At 40.9% G+C, this 16198-nt stretch overlaps 2 protein-coding genes across 3 annotated transcripts; one reads left to right on the forward strand and one right to left on the reverse strand.

Annotated features, from left to right (window-relative positions):
* The first annotated feature begins 1770 nt into the window (after positions 1–1770).
* On the forward strand, positions 1771–5107 carry LOC133897786 (uncharacterized). Of its 2 annotated transcripts, XM_062338610.1 has the most exons (9): positions 1771–1937; positions 2552–2658; positions 2867–2916; positions 3002–3084; positions 3182–3290; positions 3733–3746; positions 3901–4002; positions 4150–4209; positions 4567–5107. In XM_062338610.1, the coding sequence occupies exons 1-9, from the start codon at positions 1863–1865 to the stop codon at positions 4678–4680; spliced, it is 714 nt and encodes a 237-aa protein (XP_062194594.1). In that variant the 5' UTR covers positions 1771–1862; the 3' UTR covers positions 4681–5107. The 2 variants fall into 2 exon arrangements, with proteins under 2 accessions (XP_062194594.1, XP_062194595.1); XM_062338611.1 differs by lacking the exon at positions 4150–4209 and having other exon boundaries at positions 1774–1937.
* A 3256-nt stretch (positions 5108–8363) lies between these two features.
* LOC133897525 (uncharacterized) lies at positions 8364–8974 on the reverse strand. The gene has a single exon (XM_062338288.1). The coding sequence runs from the start codon at positions 8834–8836 to the stop codon at positions 8573–8575; it is 264 nt and encodes an 87-aa protein (XP_062194272.1). The 5' UTR covers positions 8837–8974; the 3' UTR covers positions 8364–8572.
* Between the last annotated feature and the right edge of the window lie 7224 nt (positions 8975–16198).

The raw sequence follows: 16198 nt of genomic DNA on the forward strand, positions 1-16198 counted from the left end.
TGAAATCGATCCGGTAAAATACTGTACTGACTGCTCGCCTCAACTTTCAACGGAGCCCGTATCAAGATCAACAGTGATACATGCTTGCCTGCTAGCCTAAGAGTATCTCCAACGGAATTGAAATCGATCCGGTAAAATACTGTACTGACTGCTCACCTCAACTTTCAACGGAGCCCGTCGGTTACTGTAGCACAAGAAGCGGCAAATATGCCGATCGATTGAGGGAGCTGTATTACTGTATCGAGTGGATGACTGTGGATTCGGAGAAAAAAAGAGAATATTATAATAGTGTTACAGAAAATAAATTTTTAAGTATCTATTGGAGATGACCTAAGGCAATAATCACATCAATGCTTATGCGTGTGAAATTTCAGCAGTGAGTGAGATTGTGGGAACATAGCTTCTCAACATGCGAGGAGTTTATGTTACGCATGGCATCATTATTTCTATCAAGCATTCCATTGTGAGGTGGTGACGACTGACAATTGCTAATTCTATGTGTTACACTAGTGCAGATAATTTAATACATCGAAATCGAACCATCACCTTCCGAGCGTGATGCAGCTGGCTGCAGAGATTCTCTTGCAGTTGAGGCATTGTTCCACCATACTCCATCAGCACCACAGACCGCAATCCGGTGCCAAACACAATTCCATACGTCAACACTCACTCCGCACTAGTCCGTAACTTTAGAACCAATCAATGATCACCAGACCTCAAAACTATTGCAGCTACTGCCTCAATGAGCTATAGCTACAGTGGTTGAAACCAAGCTTGAATTGAAGTACCAAGCTGTACCACCATGCAATGGTCTAGTGGATGAACTGGCTTCTACAATTGGGTGGACTTAACCATTCATGATTCATCAACAAAAAAAAAAAAACAAGTTTTACCAACAGAAATCAGCAAGATACTGTGGAGCTACTGAATTAAGCAAGAAATGGGACATCCGAGCAGCAGATCGGAACTAGAGAGACGACCCCTGACTCCCTGAGAGCATGTGAGCGGGCACCGACCGTTGAGGAGCCGGCGCATGGAGCCGGGGCGGAGGCGCCACCGCATGCGCGTCGCACAAACTTCCACCACAGGCAGCATCTCCTCGTACGCCCCCGCCTCCACTGCCGCCGCCGCCACCCTCGCTATCGGCGTCGCGGAACGGGCCACACTAGAAGTGGGAAGCAGTTTAGGCCAGCTTCAGCAAGGCGGCGAACGCCAGCCGCATCACTGTGCCTATGCGAATGCCGCTCTGCTAATTGTATCCATCACTGTAGCACGAGAACGAAAAATTTGCTGTTTGTTCGGAGGAGCGGATAACTGTAGGTTTGGATGGAGTAAAGTAATGAATGGCAAGGAATATGATAATTGTTAGAGATAAAAAATAAAAGATATTGTAATAATATTAAAGGATACTGTAATAGTATTATAGTGATAAATTTTTAAAGTACTAATAGACTTAAAACCATTCGTAAAGTTTTGTTAAAGTATTCCTGTTCACTTCAAACACTATAAAGGGTTTTTTCATGGTTTCTTCTGCAAAATAATCTCTCTTCTATTCCTTTTATATTATTCTTTCTCATTTTTTTTCATAAATTTCTTTTAAAAAAAATTAAAATAAAAAAAATAAAAGATATAGAATCGAAGAGGGGATCTGAAAATAAACGAAATGGAGAAAATATGAGATGTTTTCTCCGTATGATACGGAACTCACGGCTGAGATGGAACAGGAGTCAGACATCTTCTTCTTGCTCGGATCTATATCGACCGTCCGAACGCCGATCGTACGGACACGCTCAGAGCTGGGAAGGGGAGTTGGGACTTGGGAGTTGAGGCCTGCTGCTGGCTGCGACCTCCGAGGAGGAGCAATGGAGTTATCCACTCCCATCCGGAGCTCCTGTGCTACGCCTGCGGCCATGGCCCTCGTCAGCGCCAACCCCAAGGTGAACTACACCCTCCATCGGATACCGCCTCTTGAAGCCGGCGCTTTCTCTTCGTGGTTGCAAGGGGATAATCTTGTGAAAATCCTGTGCGGTTGTAGTACGACTTTCTGGGCAATTCTGCTAGAATGGTTCAGACTAGGATAAAATACTTTTGGGCATTTCTTGGTCTTGTCTGCAGGCAAGTTTTGATTTTGGGTTAGGCGCTTTCTTTCCTATTTTCTTCCTCGGACTTGTGAAGAAAATTTGGGTTCAGTGATTCCTTATATTACTCGTGGGAGTGTGTGCTCAAGAGCTCAAGGAACAACTGGGAGGTGTTCAATTGTGTTCTGACTTTCTTTTGTCATTCCCCCAGATTTGGCATTAAAAATCTAGCACAGTTAACTCGGAATGTCCTATCTGATATTGTTTTGTTCGGCACAATGAAATTTTTACAAGCCAACATGTCCAGCGAGGCAAAAACGTTGTTGCAAATTAATTTCTTGAGAAGATTACTGAAGGAAGGGATAAATCAACATTGATGATGCATCATCCAGATTTTCATCTCTCAGTATTACGTTTCCTACTTTAGCTCATCTCTTGAGGATTAAAATCTGAATATGTGTGTTGTCCTGCAGATGACCAATCAAAAATGTCCCAGGGGACTGCGACCTCAACTTCAGTTTTCTCATACATTACCATCTGTAGCTTGTTCGATGATGTTAAACACACAACCTGCACAACGGTTGGTTGTTTTCGGTGGCTTATCACTTTCCCTATGGATACAATTGTTTTATGCTTAAAACTGTAGTTGGGGATGACTTACCGATGATCAAATCAGTGGCAGTTGGCCTAATGTTGTTTGTCTTATGCTAAATCATATTATGGAAGTGATATATACTGCTTAATGCTAATGAGTTACTTTGGAATTGCTTATATAATTTCTTTTGCAGAACTAACCGTAAAGGTTGCAGTTCGCTTCAGGCAGTATCTCCAGTACAATGTACGGCTTCTCCTCTTATGATTCCTCGAAGCTGTGTATGTTCCAAAAATATTTGGGTATTTTGGCTTATCATTTGAGATATCAGGTACAGAAAATCCCACGCAGTCATCAGTATCTTTCAAAGACTTCTGTGTTTCACTGTGTACTGAAGAGGAAGGTGTCGTAAAGGTTAGTTAGCATTTTACTCTCAACGAAGCGTCTTAGCACTTTTGACCAATATCTTCTTAATTTTATGTCTTTCCATTATGTTTCTTACAAAATGCAGATACGAGTAAATGTAGACGGAACACTGACCGGTTCTATCTTTGATAAAGTTTTCACAAAGAATGTTGCTGCAGCACAACCACTTCCTGGCTTTCGACGAATGAAAGGAGGTCTGCTCTTATAATTTTACAAACCCTAATTTCTATCCATCTCTGTTGAAAAATTGATATAGTATTGCCTGCAACTATGCTTGTTTGATTTGTTCTTGCACATTCCAAACTCTGAGTTCGCCTTGGAAGTAGGCACATCAGTTCAGTATTTTCATATCAGCATTTTTGGAGCAGATTGCCTTTAAAAAGAAAAATTGGAGCAGGTTGCCTTCTTGATATTCTCGTGATGTGTCAAATGTCTTGATGGTCACTAATGAACAATTTAGGTTAAGCAACATAAAAGTTGCTAATGTTATAACTGTATATTATACTTTGCCCTGTTTAAAAGCCTTTTCAGATCCTAATTTTGCCCCTATACAGCTCCTTCAATTTGTTATATGAAGCTAACACTGGTTACCTTTGTTGACATTGTGTTCCACGTGGTGCTACTTGAATTGCTCAGGGAAAACCCCAGATGTAAGTTCCTGTTCTTGATGCTAAAACTAATTTGTACAAACCATGTGACAATTCAAAAGTATGCTTTCATTTTATAGCTGCTTGAACTCATTTGCACATAGGCAGATAGTGTTCTGAGTTCTGACTTAACCCATACTCTTTTGTGGTGCTGAAGATACCAAAAGAAGTCGTTCTACACTTAATTGGGCCATCAAAAGTGAAGAAAGAAACCATCAAGAAAATTATTAATTGCACAATTGCTGAGTATGTTCAAAAGGTAACTAGTATTCCATAACTTTCCTGATTGTAAATGTGAAGTTGTTTGCTATGCGTCCTTGAGGACATTTTATGATAGCTTCAATATGATGCTAAGCACATATTTGTTATCTATACTAAAATGCTTGGAAATTTCAATATTTAATAGGCTAATATCCTAAGAGAGTTTTCTCTGATGAGATGCTTTCTTGAAGTAGTGCTACGCAAGGTCATTTCTGTTCTCTCTCTCTCTCTTTTTTTTTAGGTGGTGGGGGGGGGGGGGGGGTAGCATCTTATTATTGCTGTAGTCATTTCTGGACTTCATGTAGACATTCTTTATTACAGGTCACATAACTGTTTTGTTATTTTTTTCCCCCAAATGTCATAGCAATTTTTGTAGTGACTTAAAGCAAGCAACTTTACACTGGATGGATTCTTGGGGAAAAAATGTATTACAGGATAGAGTTTTTATTAAGCATCAAACTACAGCCTTTGGAGATATATTCCATTATATGTTCAATCATGGCAATGTCAGGCTAGCAAGCGCTATACTAAAGAAAACCTGTTTTCCGTTGCTATATTACAGGAGGGCCTGAATGCATCGAAAAATCTGAAAGTTCAGCAAAGCTACGAAGAGCTTGAAGCAGCATTTGAACCAGGAAAAGAGTTCTGCTTTGATGCAGCTGTTCATTTACAATAAGCTGATGCAGCAAGGGTAGTGCCACTAGAGATTACCTCTGCAAGGAGACACTTGAACTGCGCCTTGATTTTGTAGCTGCTGATTTTTCCACTGCTACAATCTCATTATTTTGTTTCTCAATGATAATCGTAGCACACGCTGTTCAATGCACAGGGCAAGTATCAGGTTATCTGTATTTTGAAAGCATTATCTAAAAATCTGTATTCTTGAAAACTAAGGATTTATTTTAGTATTAGCAACAAGAAATGTCTTCGTGTTCGAGAAAAAACAAGAAATGTTTTCAGAATTCAGAGTAACCAGTAGTGAACGAAATATCATGTGAGTGACTGGTTGGAGGCATGATTTATCAAATGTCACAAATAATGATATTATATTTTTGTTCTCATGTATGAACAACAAATCAATACAACAAGAGCAAATTGAATCAGGAGTGTTCTGATCTGACAAGTGATAAACTTTCGATCTCCTGAACAATCATCCAAACTTATGTATCTCAAAGCATTGTATCTCAGTGCCCCGCGCCACGGGGGCTAGACCCGGCCGGCAGCCTCGACACCAGCATCGCCACCGCCTCCCTCGCCTTCACCACCGGCGTCAAGCAGGCACCGTCGCAGGGCGCCGCCCTCGCCGCGTCGGCGCCGCAGTTCATGCCCGCGGGCACGACGACGATGACGGCAAGCACGAGAGCAAGCACGAAATGAAGCGACCAACTTCCCAACGTGGCCATCGGTGACACGGCGAGGACACGGGCCGATGAGCCGGCGACGGCGACGACTACTACTGCCGCGTGGTGACTTGGTGCGCTGCCTTCGTGACTGTGTGGTCGCAGCGCTGCTTGCTTTGGCTGCCATTTATAGAAGCGAAGGTCTGGTTGGACTGTCACTGCCGCTATTTTTATAGCGTGTAGCGCAACGAACGGTACAGTGTAACACGTGTGCACTGCAAGGACGACAAGGAGCTACTGGCACCGCACTACTAATGGTGCGGATGGCCGTATGCGTTTGTAGATATTGGTCAAAGATTATGCCTCGAAAGTTGTTGACATCCCATGCCCCTTGGATATCGACGTAATGAGAGTCTAAGCTTTGGCTTGCATGGTCGGTGGAAGTATTGTATTTCTTATTTACCAGGGTTAAACTTCAGATTTGCTCTTTATATGTTTCATTGAGATATAATTTTTTTTATTAATCTTTAAGTTCTGTATCTCTTATCTTCAGTAGAGATTATGTAAGTGCGTATGTGTGATAGTGTGAGTGTATGCATGGGTTTACGAGTTATATTATTGTCGAAAAAAGATATCGACGTGATGGCAAGGTTCGCAAATTCGACGAAAACCGGTCAAAAACCACGAAATTTGATCAATTCGGTGCGATCCAATTTTGTAATACAACTGAAATTCGTATTAGAATTCAAAAAATTCAAATCAAATTTAAAATAAAAATAAAAAAATCCATAAAACTAGAAACAATTATAAGACTATCTGTAAAAAAAATCAAAAAACATCTCGTTCTTATCAGGAAATATGTGCTCAAATATTGATGGATTGAAAAAAAGACAAAAAATTTAAAAGGCTGAAACGGGCCGTATGCACAATGCAAACGGCCTGTTTCGGCCTAGCTGGATGGGGTGAGTGATAAAGTTTGTAAATCATGATTTTTGAATTTTATTGTTGTCAAACTTATTTCTTTTTTACACATAATTGGTTTCATGATTTTTGAATTAGAAAATTGATTCCAAATACACATATCGAATCATACAAAATAGAAATGAAAATTTGACATTCATTGAATAGAAAAAGATTAACAATAGAACGACAATGTATGTATGATATATGCGTGGAGTAGATGGTAAAGATTAAACAAAATATAGAAAATGTCAAGTCATATTTGTTTCTATTTTTTCTGATTTTTTGTGATTTTTTGTTGTTTTTCTTCAACTTTATTGAAATTCAACTAATGCTCTCAGTAAATCTAGAAATTCGAATGGTTTTTGACTAATTCGATCGAAATGCGGTTGATAACCAGAAAATGCGGTCGCTTTTCGCTCAGTTGATACGGTCGTTTTTTGCCGTGGTCAAACCAGTTTGACCAAGTGAATTTAATCGAATTTCGACCAAATTTTCTAAATTTCATGAATTCGCTGACCTCTGCATTTCGGTTGTCAAATGATTTTTTAAACCCTGCGTGATGGTGGGAACGTTGCAGCTAAGGTCGTTTAATCTTTTCCGTCATCTCGGCGTAGATACCATCAGACTAATTTCGTCTGGTTTTTCTCCGAAAGTAATGGTCGGCAGACGTGTCTTTTCTGCGATTGGACGGTCCAGATTGCGCCGACTCGAACAAAAGTGTTGCGGCTTTACGTCGTAGGATTCTGGTGGCCGGTCATGAGATCATCACAATTCACACCTACACGTAAACTCATGGCAAAGCGTTAATTTGTTCAACGATAATGGAAGGAGAAAATGGGTTTAATTTGGGATCAGTGAGAAGGTTAAAGGGAAGGCGATGGGGGAAGATGATATTTTCCTTTCACCAAACTCATTGTATTGCCATTATTGGTACGTGCATGCGGTAGTAACCTATAATTTTCTGATCTTCAGACTTGTAACTTATATTATCATAATTTTTCGGTCGTGCAAGTATATAATTCCGCCGGATTTACATATATTTCCTTATGCAAGTATTTTCTCAAAATAAATATGACATGGCATCGATGCTCGTGTATGAAAACACGCAAATTCAAAGATGCTCTCGTTACATGCCAATCCTAGGTATGTTTGTACAAAGTGTCTTTAAAAAAAGTTTGAGACGAAGAGGACTCGAACATATGCGCTTGACTCGCGTAGCATGGGATGTGTCACCGTCGGTTAGTGGGAAGGGGCATGAGGTAAGGCACGCATTTTATCGTTGGAGGGTGCGTGTGGAATTCTGCATCTAGCTGCTGTTGACCATAAGCTAGCCCAGGTTCAAAAGCACATTTTAATTTTGGCGAGATGATACTAATTTTCATCTTTTTAAGTTGCTGAATTGGGCAGATAGATTTGACGTCCTGAAGAAAAATGGGAGAGGAAGGTACTGCACTCACCATCGACATGGAGAGCTTAACCAGAGCACAGGCAGTCAGGCAGAGCACATGTACTAGATGTGAGTACCTCGCCGGTTTCGGTGGCTAACTTCATTGTTCCTTTCATGCCACAATGCCATGCATCATTCATGTACTCATCATTCACCATCTACTCAAATTTCACATGTAATTGCGAGTTGCGCAGCATCAACATTCAGAAACTAACATGCCAGCAATTGTAGAAAGATTAACATTGACAATTTAGCATCTCGCTCTCGGAAGATCGTCCTTGTTGTGTTGGTCAGATCAGCAGTTTATCTTTTTGAGGAACAGAGAAGAAACCGAGGCATGCATCACTTAAAAAGAATTGCGCCTCCGTGTTCTAGAAAATTTGCACCGTCAATTCGTAATATCATCATAATCTAGTACAATTGAAAGAGCGATGCTACACATACGTAAATATCTATAAAAATCTTACGTGCTGACTCAGCTACACAGACCAATGCCTCATCCGGAAGAAGTTACGATTGCCAAGGACGCATTGCATATCCACGTCGTGAGACTCATTCATTTGTCAGTTCCCATCAGCATGTAGAAGTTTTGTAGCACCTTTACGTATGTGTAGCATTTTCCCAAATGGAAGTATGAAAGAATCATGTAATCAAGTACATGCCTCAGCAGAATATATACAATTAGTAGGTATATTACCATCATAAACAACAACACCCAATACATGCATCTGCACTCACTAATCATTTTTCTGTAGTCAATGTCTAAACGAATTAACCCACATACTGGTCCAATAACCAATGTATCCAGGCTAGCTTGGCTAGTGCCCGGGTCCCTTGGGGCTGGGCCCGGCCGGCAGCCTCGCCATGAACATCTCCACCGTCTCTCTCGCCTTCTCCACCACCTCCGAGTACATCGCCAGGTGCGCGGCCGCGGCCGCGGCCTCCCCGCCACTTGCACCACTCCGCGCTGCCGTCGTCGGCGCCGGCCTCGCGGCGCCAGCAACGCTCGCGCCCGCAAGGAAGACGGCCGCGAGCACGGCGAGAGCCGCGAGAATCGCGCGCCGCGTCGTGGACGAGCCCATGATCAACCGAAGCCTGAGCCGCCGCGCGTCGCGTCGCGTCCTCCAAGAAAACCGAGAGCGGGCGTGCACGCGCGCGCGGTGTGTTTTTGGCTGAAACGCACGCGAGTTTGTGCGAGTTTGCGAGGGTTCGGGTGGTGCGCGGCGCGGCACTTATAGAGGCGTGGCCGGTCTGGTCGGTCGGTGGAAGGGTCGGGTGGAGCCTGACGCGTTTGCTGATGTCGGGAGCGTGGAACGGTTGGTTGGTGCCGCCGCGGTGGAAAAGGAGGAAGGGAAGCCGTGTAAGCGCGTCGATCTGACCGAGACTACGAGAGGAATATAAGGTGGAGTACGCAGTTTTGGAGTGAGGAATATAGCGCTGTAACAAATGGATTATTTTCCTAACTGTCTGTGACAGTTGTGTGTTCGTGTTCGTTGGAGGAGGGATATCTTCTCTACGGCACCATTGAACTTGTATATATTCAAAACATCACAATGCAATAAGAACAATCTAATTCACTCTATTCTCGAGTTCAATCTCTCGTTTGTACTCTCTACTCTGACAGATCTGACGAGATTAGGAGAGGAATATAGCGTGGAGTACGTAGTTTTGGAGTGAGACATATCTTGGTACCCGCAGAGACGGAGCTTAGGACAGGCCAACAGGGGTTGTGGCCCCCTAGCCTTTTTGCTAAAAAAAATTAACATCGGGTATGTAGCTCATGTAGTCTAATTTTGTTTAGCTCACTCAAACTATCTATGAACAAGCGCGGCTAGCTACGGAATAAAATAGAAAATGATTTTCTTGTCAATAGCTTGTTAGTACGGATTGCGAGTCAAATTGTAAATAAGTATAGCTACAAAGATATAATGAAAGACTTCAAGGATGAAAAGTGTTAAAAGCTAATCTGTAGTGACTATCAGTCTGAGACCACGACTAGTTGTAATTTGGGGCAATTACGTCATACCCCGATTTTAGAGTGCAACTGTGATTTTACCCCTATATTTTAGACTTTGTGATTTTGCCCCTCCTTTTTCGGAACGAAAGAACCGTTTGCTCCTACTTTTAACTCCCCACCACAGGAGGCACGACGAGGCAGGCGATGGAGGGCCGGAGTTGGTCAGAGCAGCCCGCGCGGAGAAGGCCAATGTGTTTCCTCTCCGGGAGTTGGATGCAGCACCACGCGGGGAGAAGGCCAGCACCGGGAAGCTGGACGCGGCCGGATGAAAGGATCGAATGACCCAAGAGGAGAGTGAATTGGGCGCTAATTAAAATTTCTACCGCTTTCTAAAACAAATAACAACCTTAGCCTATATAAAAGTAAATGCAACTATGTGATTTAAACTAGGATAAGACAACTAAACAAACAAGATAACTAAGAGAGAGAACGGTAAAGAAAGACTCGCAAGAACAAAGATACTCAAAGTAAAATGCGGGAATGTAAATAGTTGGAGGAGAGAACACTAATTTTTTCCCGAGGTTTCGATAAGTTGGCACTTCCCCATAGTCCTCGTTGGAGCATCCACCAAGGATATAGCTCCCCCTTGAGTCACCAAGACTCAAGTGCTCCCTCTTGATTGCCCTTTCTCCATCTCCGGATTGGCGGGCATCAAACCAAGTACATCATCTCTTCCCGGGGCTCCCACAAGTCCTCCAAGAGCTCACCGAGAACACCTCCGATCACCAAAACCGTCTAGGTGTTGCCAACCACCAAGAGTAACAAGCTTCAAGCTTCACTTGACAAAGACCAAGCCTAGACAACAGCTAGATGCACAATTGTTACTCTCCAAGCACTAAAGATGTCCTTAATATTCAACTAAGAACTTGAAATTAACACAAGTGCTCTCTCTTGCTTCTAAATGACATACCAAGTGTATGAGCTGCTACAGGGTCGCAAGAGCACCATATGAGACCAAATGAGTAGGTATTTATAGGCTAAGCATCAAGAATTAGCCGTTGCCTAACAACCCAGAATTTTTCTTAACGTCAGAAGGTCCAGTGTGAATAACTCTCTCCATACCGGAATATCCGGTGCTAATACCCCTGATAGAATAACCGTTAACTGTTCCATTAGCCGTTAAAGCTCCGGCGTTTCATCCGGACTAACGCCGGATCATCTGGCGCATTGAAATCGGCCAGATGATCGTTTGCAACCTTTCTGTATAAAAACATCCGGCGTTTATCCGACCATACGCCGGACCATCCGGTGCATATACGCCGACTCTCTCTGTGTAAAAGAAACTTTGGCGAATACTCTTCAGTACGCCGGACCATCCGGCGTGTAGAATCACGTCGAGACTGCACTGCAAAGATTGCTCCGGCGATCTCACCACTCGAACGCCGGACCATCCGACGTGGACTTCAACAATTTTTCAACTCAAAACTCTTAGGAAATTGCTCCGGTGCTGACAACAATTTTAGCGTCGGACCAACCTGACCAAGCTAAAGAACTTTGCTGTCCTCGACCAAAATAAACTCCGGTGAGTACACTCTTCATACAGAGGATCATCCGGTGTGTTGCATTTTCGCTGAATTCATCCAATTCAAACAATCTTGAGTTCTAACTTCTTGGACACTCGACCAAAAGCTTGTATGAGCTACCTAGCTCTAGAACTTCACAAGTGTGCATCAACTATGTCTAGACTCACCTAGGTCAAGCTACAACTCTTAACCCCCTTTATAGTACGGTCAAAAAACTAAAAAGAAATAGAACCTATACTACTCTAAGTGTCCTTCATCTCCTTGTGACACTTAGAACTAGAAGATCCTTAATCTTCATGCATATATCCTTTGATCGTCCATATAAGCGCTTAAAGGGCCAAGAGTATCAAAACATCATTGTGAACTAAGTTTTTCTTTTTCTTTGATACCGTTCAAAACACATATGTTAGTCACAATGATACGGTTGTCATTAATCGCCGAAACTCTTACTACTTACCTAGGGGCCTAGATGCTACACCGGACATATTCCTTGCAACACGCTGGTGTTCGGATTTGCATGAAACGGTGACTTTGGTGCTGCGCTGCCTCTGTTTGATGAAACGTGTTGGGAGGTGTTGATGTGTGGGTCAATTCTTGGAATTACATCATCTCGATTGTATGCAGAATTCATACTATGAAGAGGTTTTGGGGATTTTTTCAGTAGATGTCCAAGAGGACAAGAACAATAGGCCTGATGCAGTGCCTGTGGGGATTTCCTCGAGTCTCAGTTGGGGACTTGCAATTAGAAGAAAAAAAAATGCAAAATGACACTAAGTAGTGAAGGATTCTGACCTGAGACTTGAGAATTGAATATATGCAAATTGTGTCAAAACGCTATCAAGTTTTGTTAAAATGCTGTCAAAATTCCATTAGATTTAAAATATATGCAAATTTGATCAAGTTTTGCTGTTAAAATTCTTTCAAAATGCTTGATGTCAAAATAGGAGCAAAATCACAAAGTACCAAGAAAAGTAGGGGCAATGGTATAAGGACATATATATATATATATATATATATATATATATATATATATATATATATATATATCTTTTTACAGCTAAATTCACACCGTTAAATGGCACTTCAAAACAGGGGTACGAACACAATTGCCACTTGTAATTTTGGTGTGTGTGTGTATTTATATAGTTCTGCTTTTCTGCAGTAGTGGGCGGTTTGGTGGGCGAGTCAAGAGCTAAGGTGGGCGATTGGACTTGGAAAATACGTACGCAAGTTGTTTCCAATTGTAAGCGGTCGTGTCGTGTTATCGATTTGGGCGCATGCGTATTTGATTTTGCCCAAAAATGAGAGGTTGCTGTGGCCTATGAGTTCAAGAGTCGGTGTTAGTATATGTACACAGGGATTTTCGATCAGTTTTTTGGAAATCGGATGTGTTGAACAGCTCTTGGGTTCGTTCGTTTCGTTCGTTCAGTTGGTAAATTTACTCGATCGACTCCTCTATAACGACGACGAGATCGAAAAGTCGTGTGACCGCCTCGTCACCCATTTAGTTCGTGGTTTGGTATGGCTTATTCGTGATTCGTTTCTTCTGATCGGCTCAAATCTGATTGTAAAGTGTCTAGGACCGAATCGTTTCTAGCATTGACTTGCAGAACAAGAACGGAGGTACCGAAAGTTCCAGGAACCCTCAGAGACTCGGGATGGAACGAAAGGTTTCGTTCAAAGTTCTTCACTTCATTTTTTTTAATATTGCAGCAAATCTATACATGATAAACCTATACATGTTTGGGCTCTCTCTCTCTCTCTCTCTCGTCGAAGAAGGTTTGGGCTCCCTTGTTTCTTTAATGATGAATCAATTATGTAATGTTGAATATAGGGTATGTATCAGAGGATAAAAAAGCCAAAACTCTTTCTATTATCTTAAAAAAATACTCATTTCCATAGTGTGGCCTGCGCTATCTCCTCTTTCCCTCGCTGCCACCACACTAACTCAGGACGATTGGAGCTAATGGTGCTGAATACAGACTGGGCAAAGAGGAGAACTCATGGTAGATATGGCAACGGTCCTGCCATTTCACCCATCCGGGTCTGCAGGTTGGAGGCAGGGTTAAAAAACCGTCGGTAACCGCTCAAAAATCGCGGTTACCGACCTTCCCGGTCCGGTCCGATTTCAAAAACCGCTCGGTAACCGAAATTTGAATTCAAAAAATTTGAAAAAATAAAAAAATTCAAAAAAAACTAGACATAATTCTAAGAACTTCTGTGAAAAACAATTTCAAAAATAATGTCGTTTGCATCATATTCTATAGGGAGGAAGTTTGAAAAAAATGAAAAAAAATTGAAGCGCGCGGCTCAATTATTAACTCACGTTAAGGAAAAGTGTAACATGCAAACACATATTTTTCTTGTATAAAACGTATTTTAAGAGAATCTTTAAAATTGATTTCACTTTATTTAGAGTTTTATTAAATTCTCTATGATTTTTACAAAGTTCACAAGCATAAAGTGAATATGTTAAGAAACATCATTGTAATTAATTTTTTCATGTCTACTATTATTTTTTCTACGTAAATCATAATATAAATAAGCTAATTAAAGTGGTTTCACTAATTTTTAAGGTGTGATGGGTCAGTTATGAATTAATCTAGTCGCAACACATTTACACAATCATGCATGTTACAATAACTAATTCATGAGTTCATATATTTTTAAAAGATATAGGATCATGTAAGAAGACTAACAAAATTAGTTTCATGATTTTTGGATTAGCAAAGAGTAAACTATGCATTTACCTTGGTTTAACAAATAAAATTTCTCACAGAAAATTTTGAACTTTTTTATGAGTATAAATACTTTTATCATGTAGATCATGTTACAAGGAAGCCAACAAAATTTGTTTCACTTGATTTGAAGCTCGGATGAATTAGTTATTGATTTTACAAGATTGAACCTTTTTTAGGTTTTTTGTTGAACTGCGCTGAAATTCGATAAAACTGCTCGATAAATCGAGAAAACCGAGCGGTTACCGACCCAAACTGCTCGGTAACCGACCGAACCAAAAATGCGAGAAAATCTCTCGGTAACCGACCCAAACCGCTCGGTAACCGACCCAAACCGCTCGGTTACCGAGAGGGCAAAAACATGATTTTTTCGCAAAAATTTAAAATTTGCCGAATGAATTTTCTCTGAATTTTTTTGAATTTTTGACCGGTAACCGCGGTTATCGCGCATTTTCGGTTACCGCCGGAGCTCGGTAACCGAGCTCCGGTCGGTAAATGAAACCTTGGTTGGAAGGCATCAAATGGAGGTTGCATGCTCGGGTCACGGGGCCTTAGTAAAATAATTACTCCCTCGGCTTATAAATACTTAGATACTTTAATCAAGTTCTGGTCAAACTTTTAAAACTCTGATTATCAATAGTTTTCAAAATATTTAGTTTGAAAATATAAAAATCATATATGTAGATTTATCTTAAAAATACTTTCATAATATTATTTTTATTAGATATTATAATTATATTCTAATAAAAAATAGTGATCAAAGTTGCACGTTGAAGACCGTGAAAAATTAAAAATCATATATTTTTGACCCAGAGAGTATATAAAATGATTTATTGGTAAGCCCATGACAGGAGACGTCCTTGCGGGTGTGATAGTACGTGCACGTGTCATATCCTTGTTATAAAAAAAAGTATTTGAAAATATGTCAACTGATTAGCGAGATAATCAGAAAAAATATTTAGTTAAATAAGGAATATATAGTTTATCCTTGCATCCCCACGCTGTATGTTTCATAGATCATGAGGTGTCACCCAAGGTGCTGAGTTACAGAACAATGTGAGGACGGTGGTAAGGGAAACAAGCCAAAAATTAGCACGCGGAAGTCGGGCCGGCAAAATGAACTAGAGATTGATAAATTTAGTCGACTGTATATTTGCTAAAATATGGCGTTGTTAATGGTGAGTAAAAGTAGATTATACAAATACTTATTTAAAGTAGAGATATCTTGTTATTAATTGTACGTATCGAAGATGTGGATATGAGATTTTATACAGGGTCAGATCTTTTTTAAATAATAGCCCTATCCCATGTATTATCTTAATTAATATCAAAACAAGATAATTACAATGAAGATGTGTCTAGATCTACTCCTATGGGTGTGTTTGGTTCCCCGGATGAGGTTTCGTAGAGCTATATCATATATGCGGTCTGAGAGGAAGCAGTTTGAGCGGAGTTATATTTATTGAAAAGAAGATTGTTTGGTTGGTTATATCTGTCTGGACAGGCTTAGCTGAGTTTCTATTTAGTTGACCGAATTTGAGGCTGTATGAGCTGATGCAAGAGTTAAGATTGTGATTGGTTACTCGTATAAAGATGGTTTTGTGACACTGATAAGTGAGGCCTAACTGTATGAGCAGATGTATGAGCTTGCATCCGTCGGACCAGACTGTGAAAATCGAGCTTTACTCTCGGGCTAGACTAAAGACGTATATTTGCATCCGCTAGACCAGGTTAGAACAGTAGATACGAGCAACTAAACATGCTTCTCCCAAAGATTATACGCATCAACAGACTAGGCTAGGGCAAATTCGGGCAACTAAACACACCCTATGATTCTTAGCGAATTCTCTCATATTCTAAATATATAAGCTCTTATCAGATCAATTTAATCATAACTTGAATCTATTATGGATCCCAATATGTTATTTCTATTTCTATCTAACCACCTATTACTTCTATTTTGCACTCCTTATGGCTTGTCCCAGGTTCCCTTCTTGGCCTTATTTGCTCTCCCTAGCCCCAGTACAAACCGACTCAGTGATCAGTGTCAGCATCATGACACTTATGGTATATCTTGTTCAGCACTCTTCACATTGTGCAAACTGTTAGATCAGATATGGTATTTGAATTATCTTTGTTGATTGCAGCCAGAGATATATTATTCCA

Source organism: Phragmites australis, chromosome 17, assembly GCF_958298935.1.
Source record: "Phragmites australis chromosome 17, lpPhrAust1.1, whole genome shotgun sequence".
NCBI lineage: Eukaryota > Viridiplantae > Streptophyta > Magnoliopsida > Poales > Poaceae > Phragmites > Phragmites australis.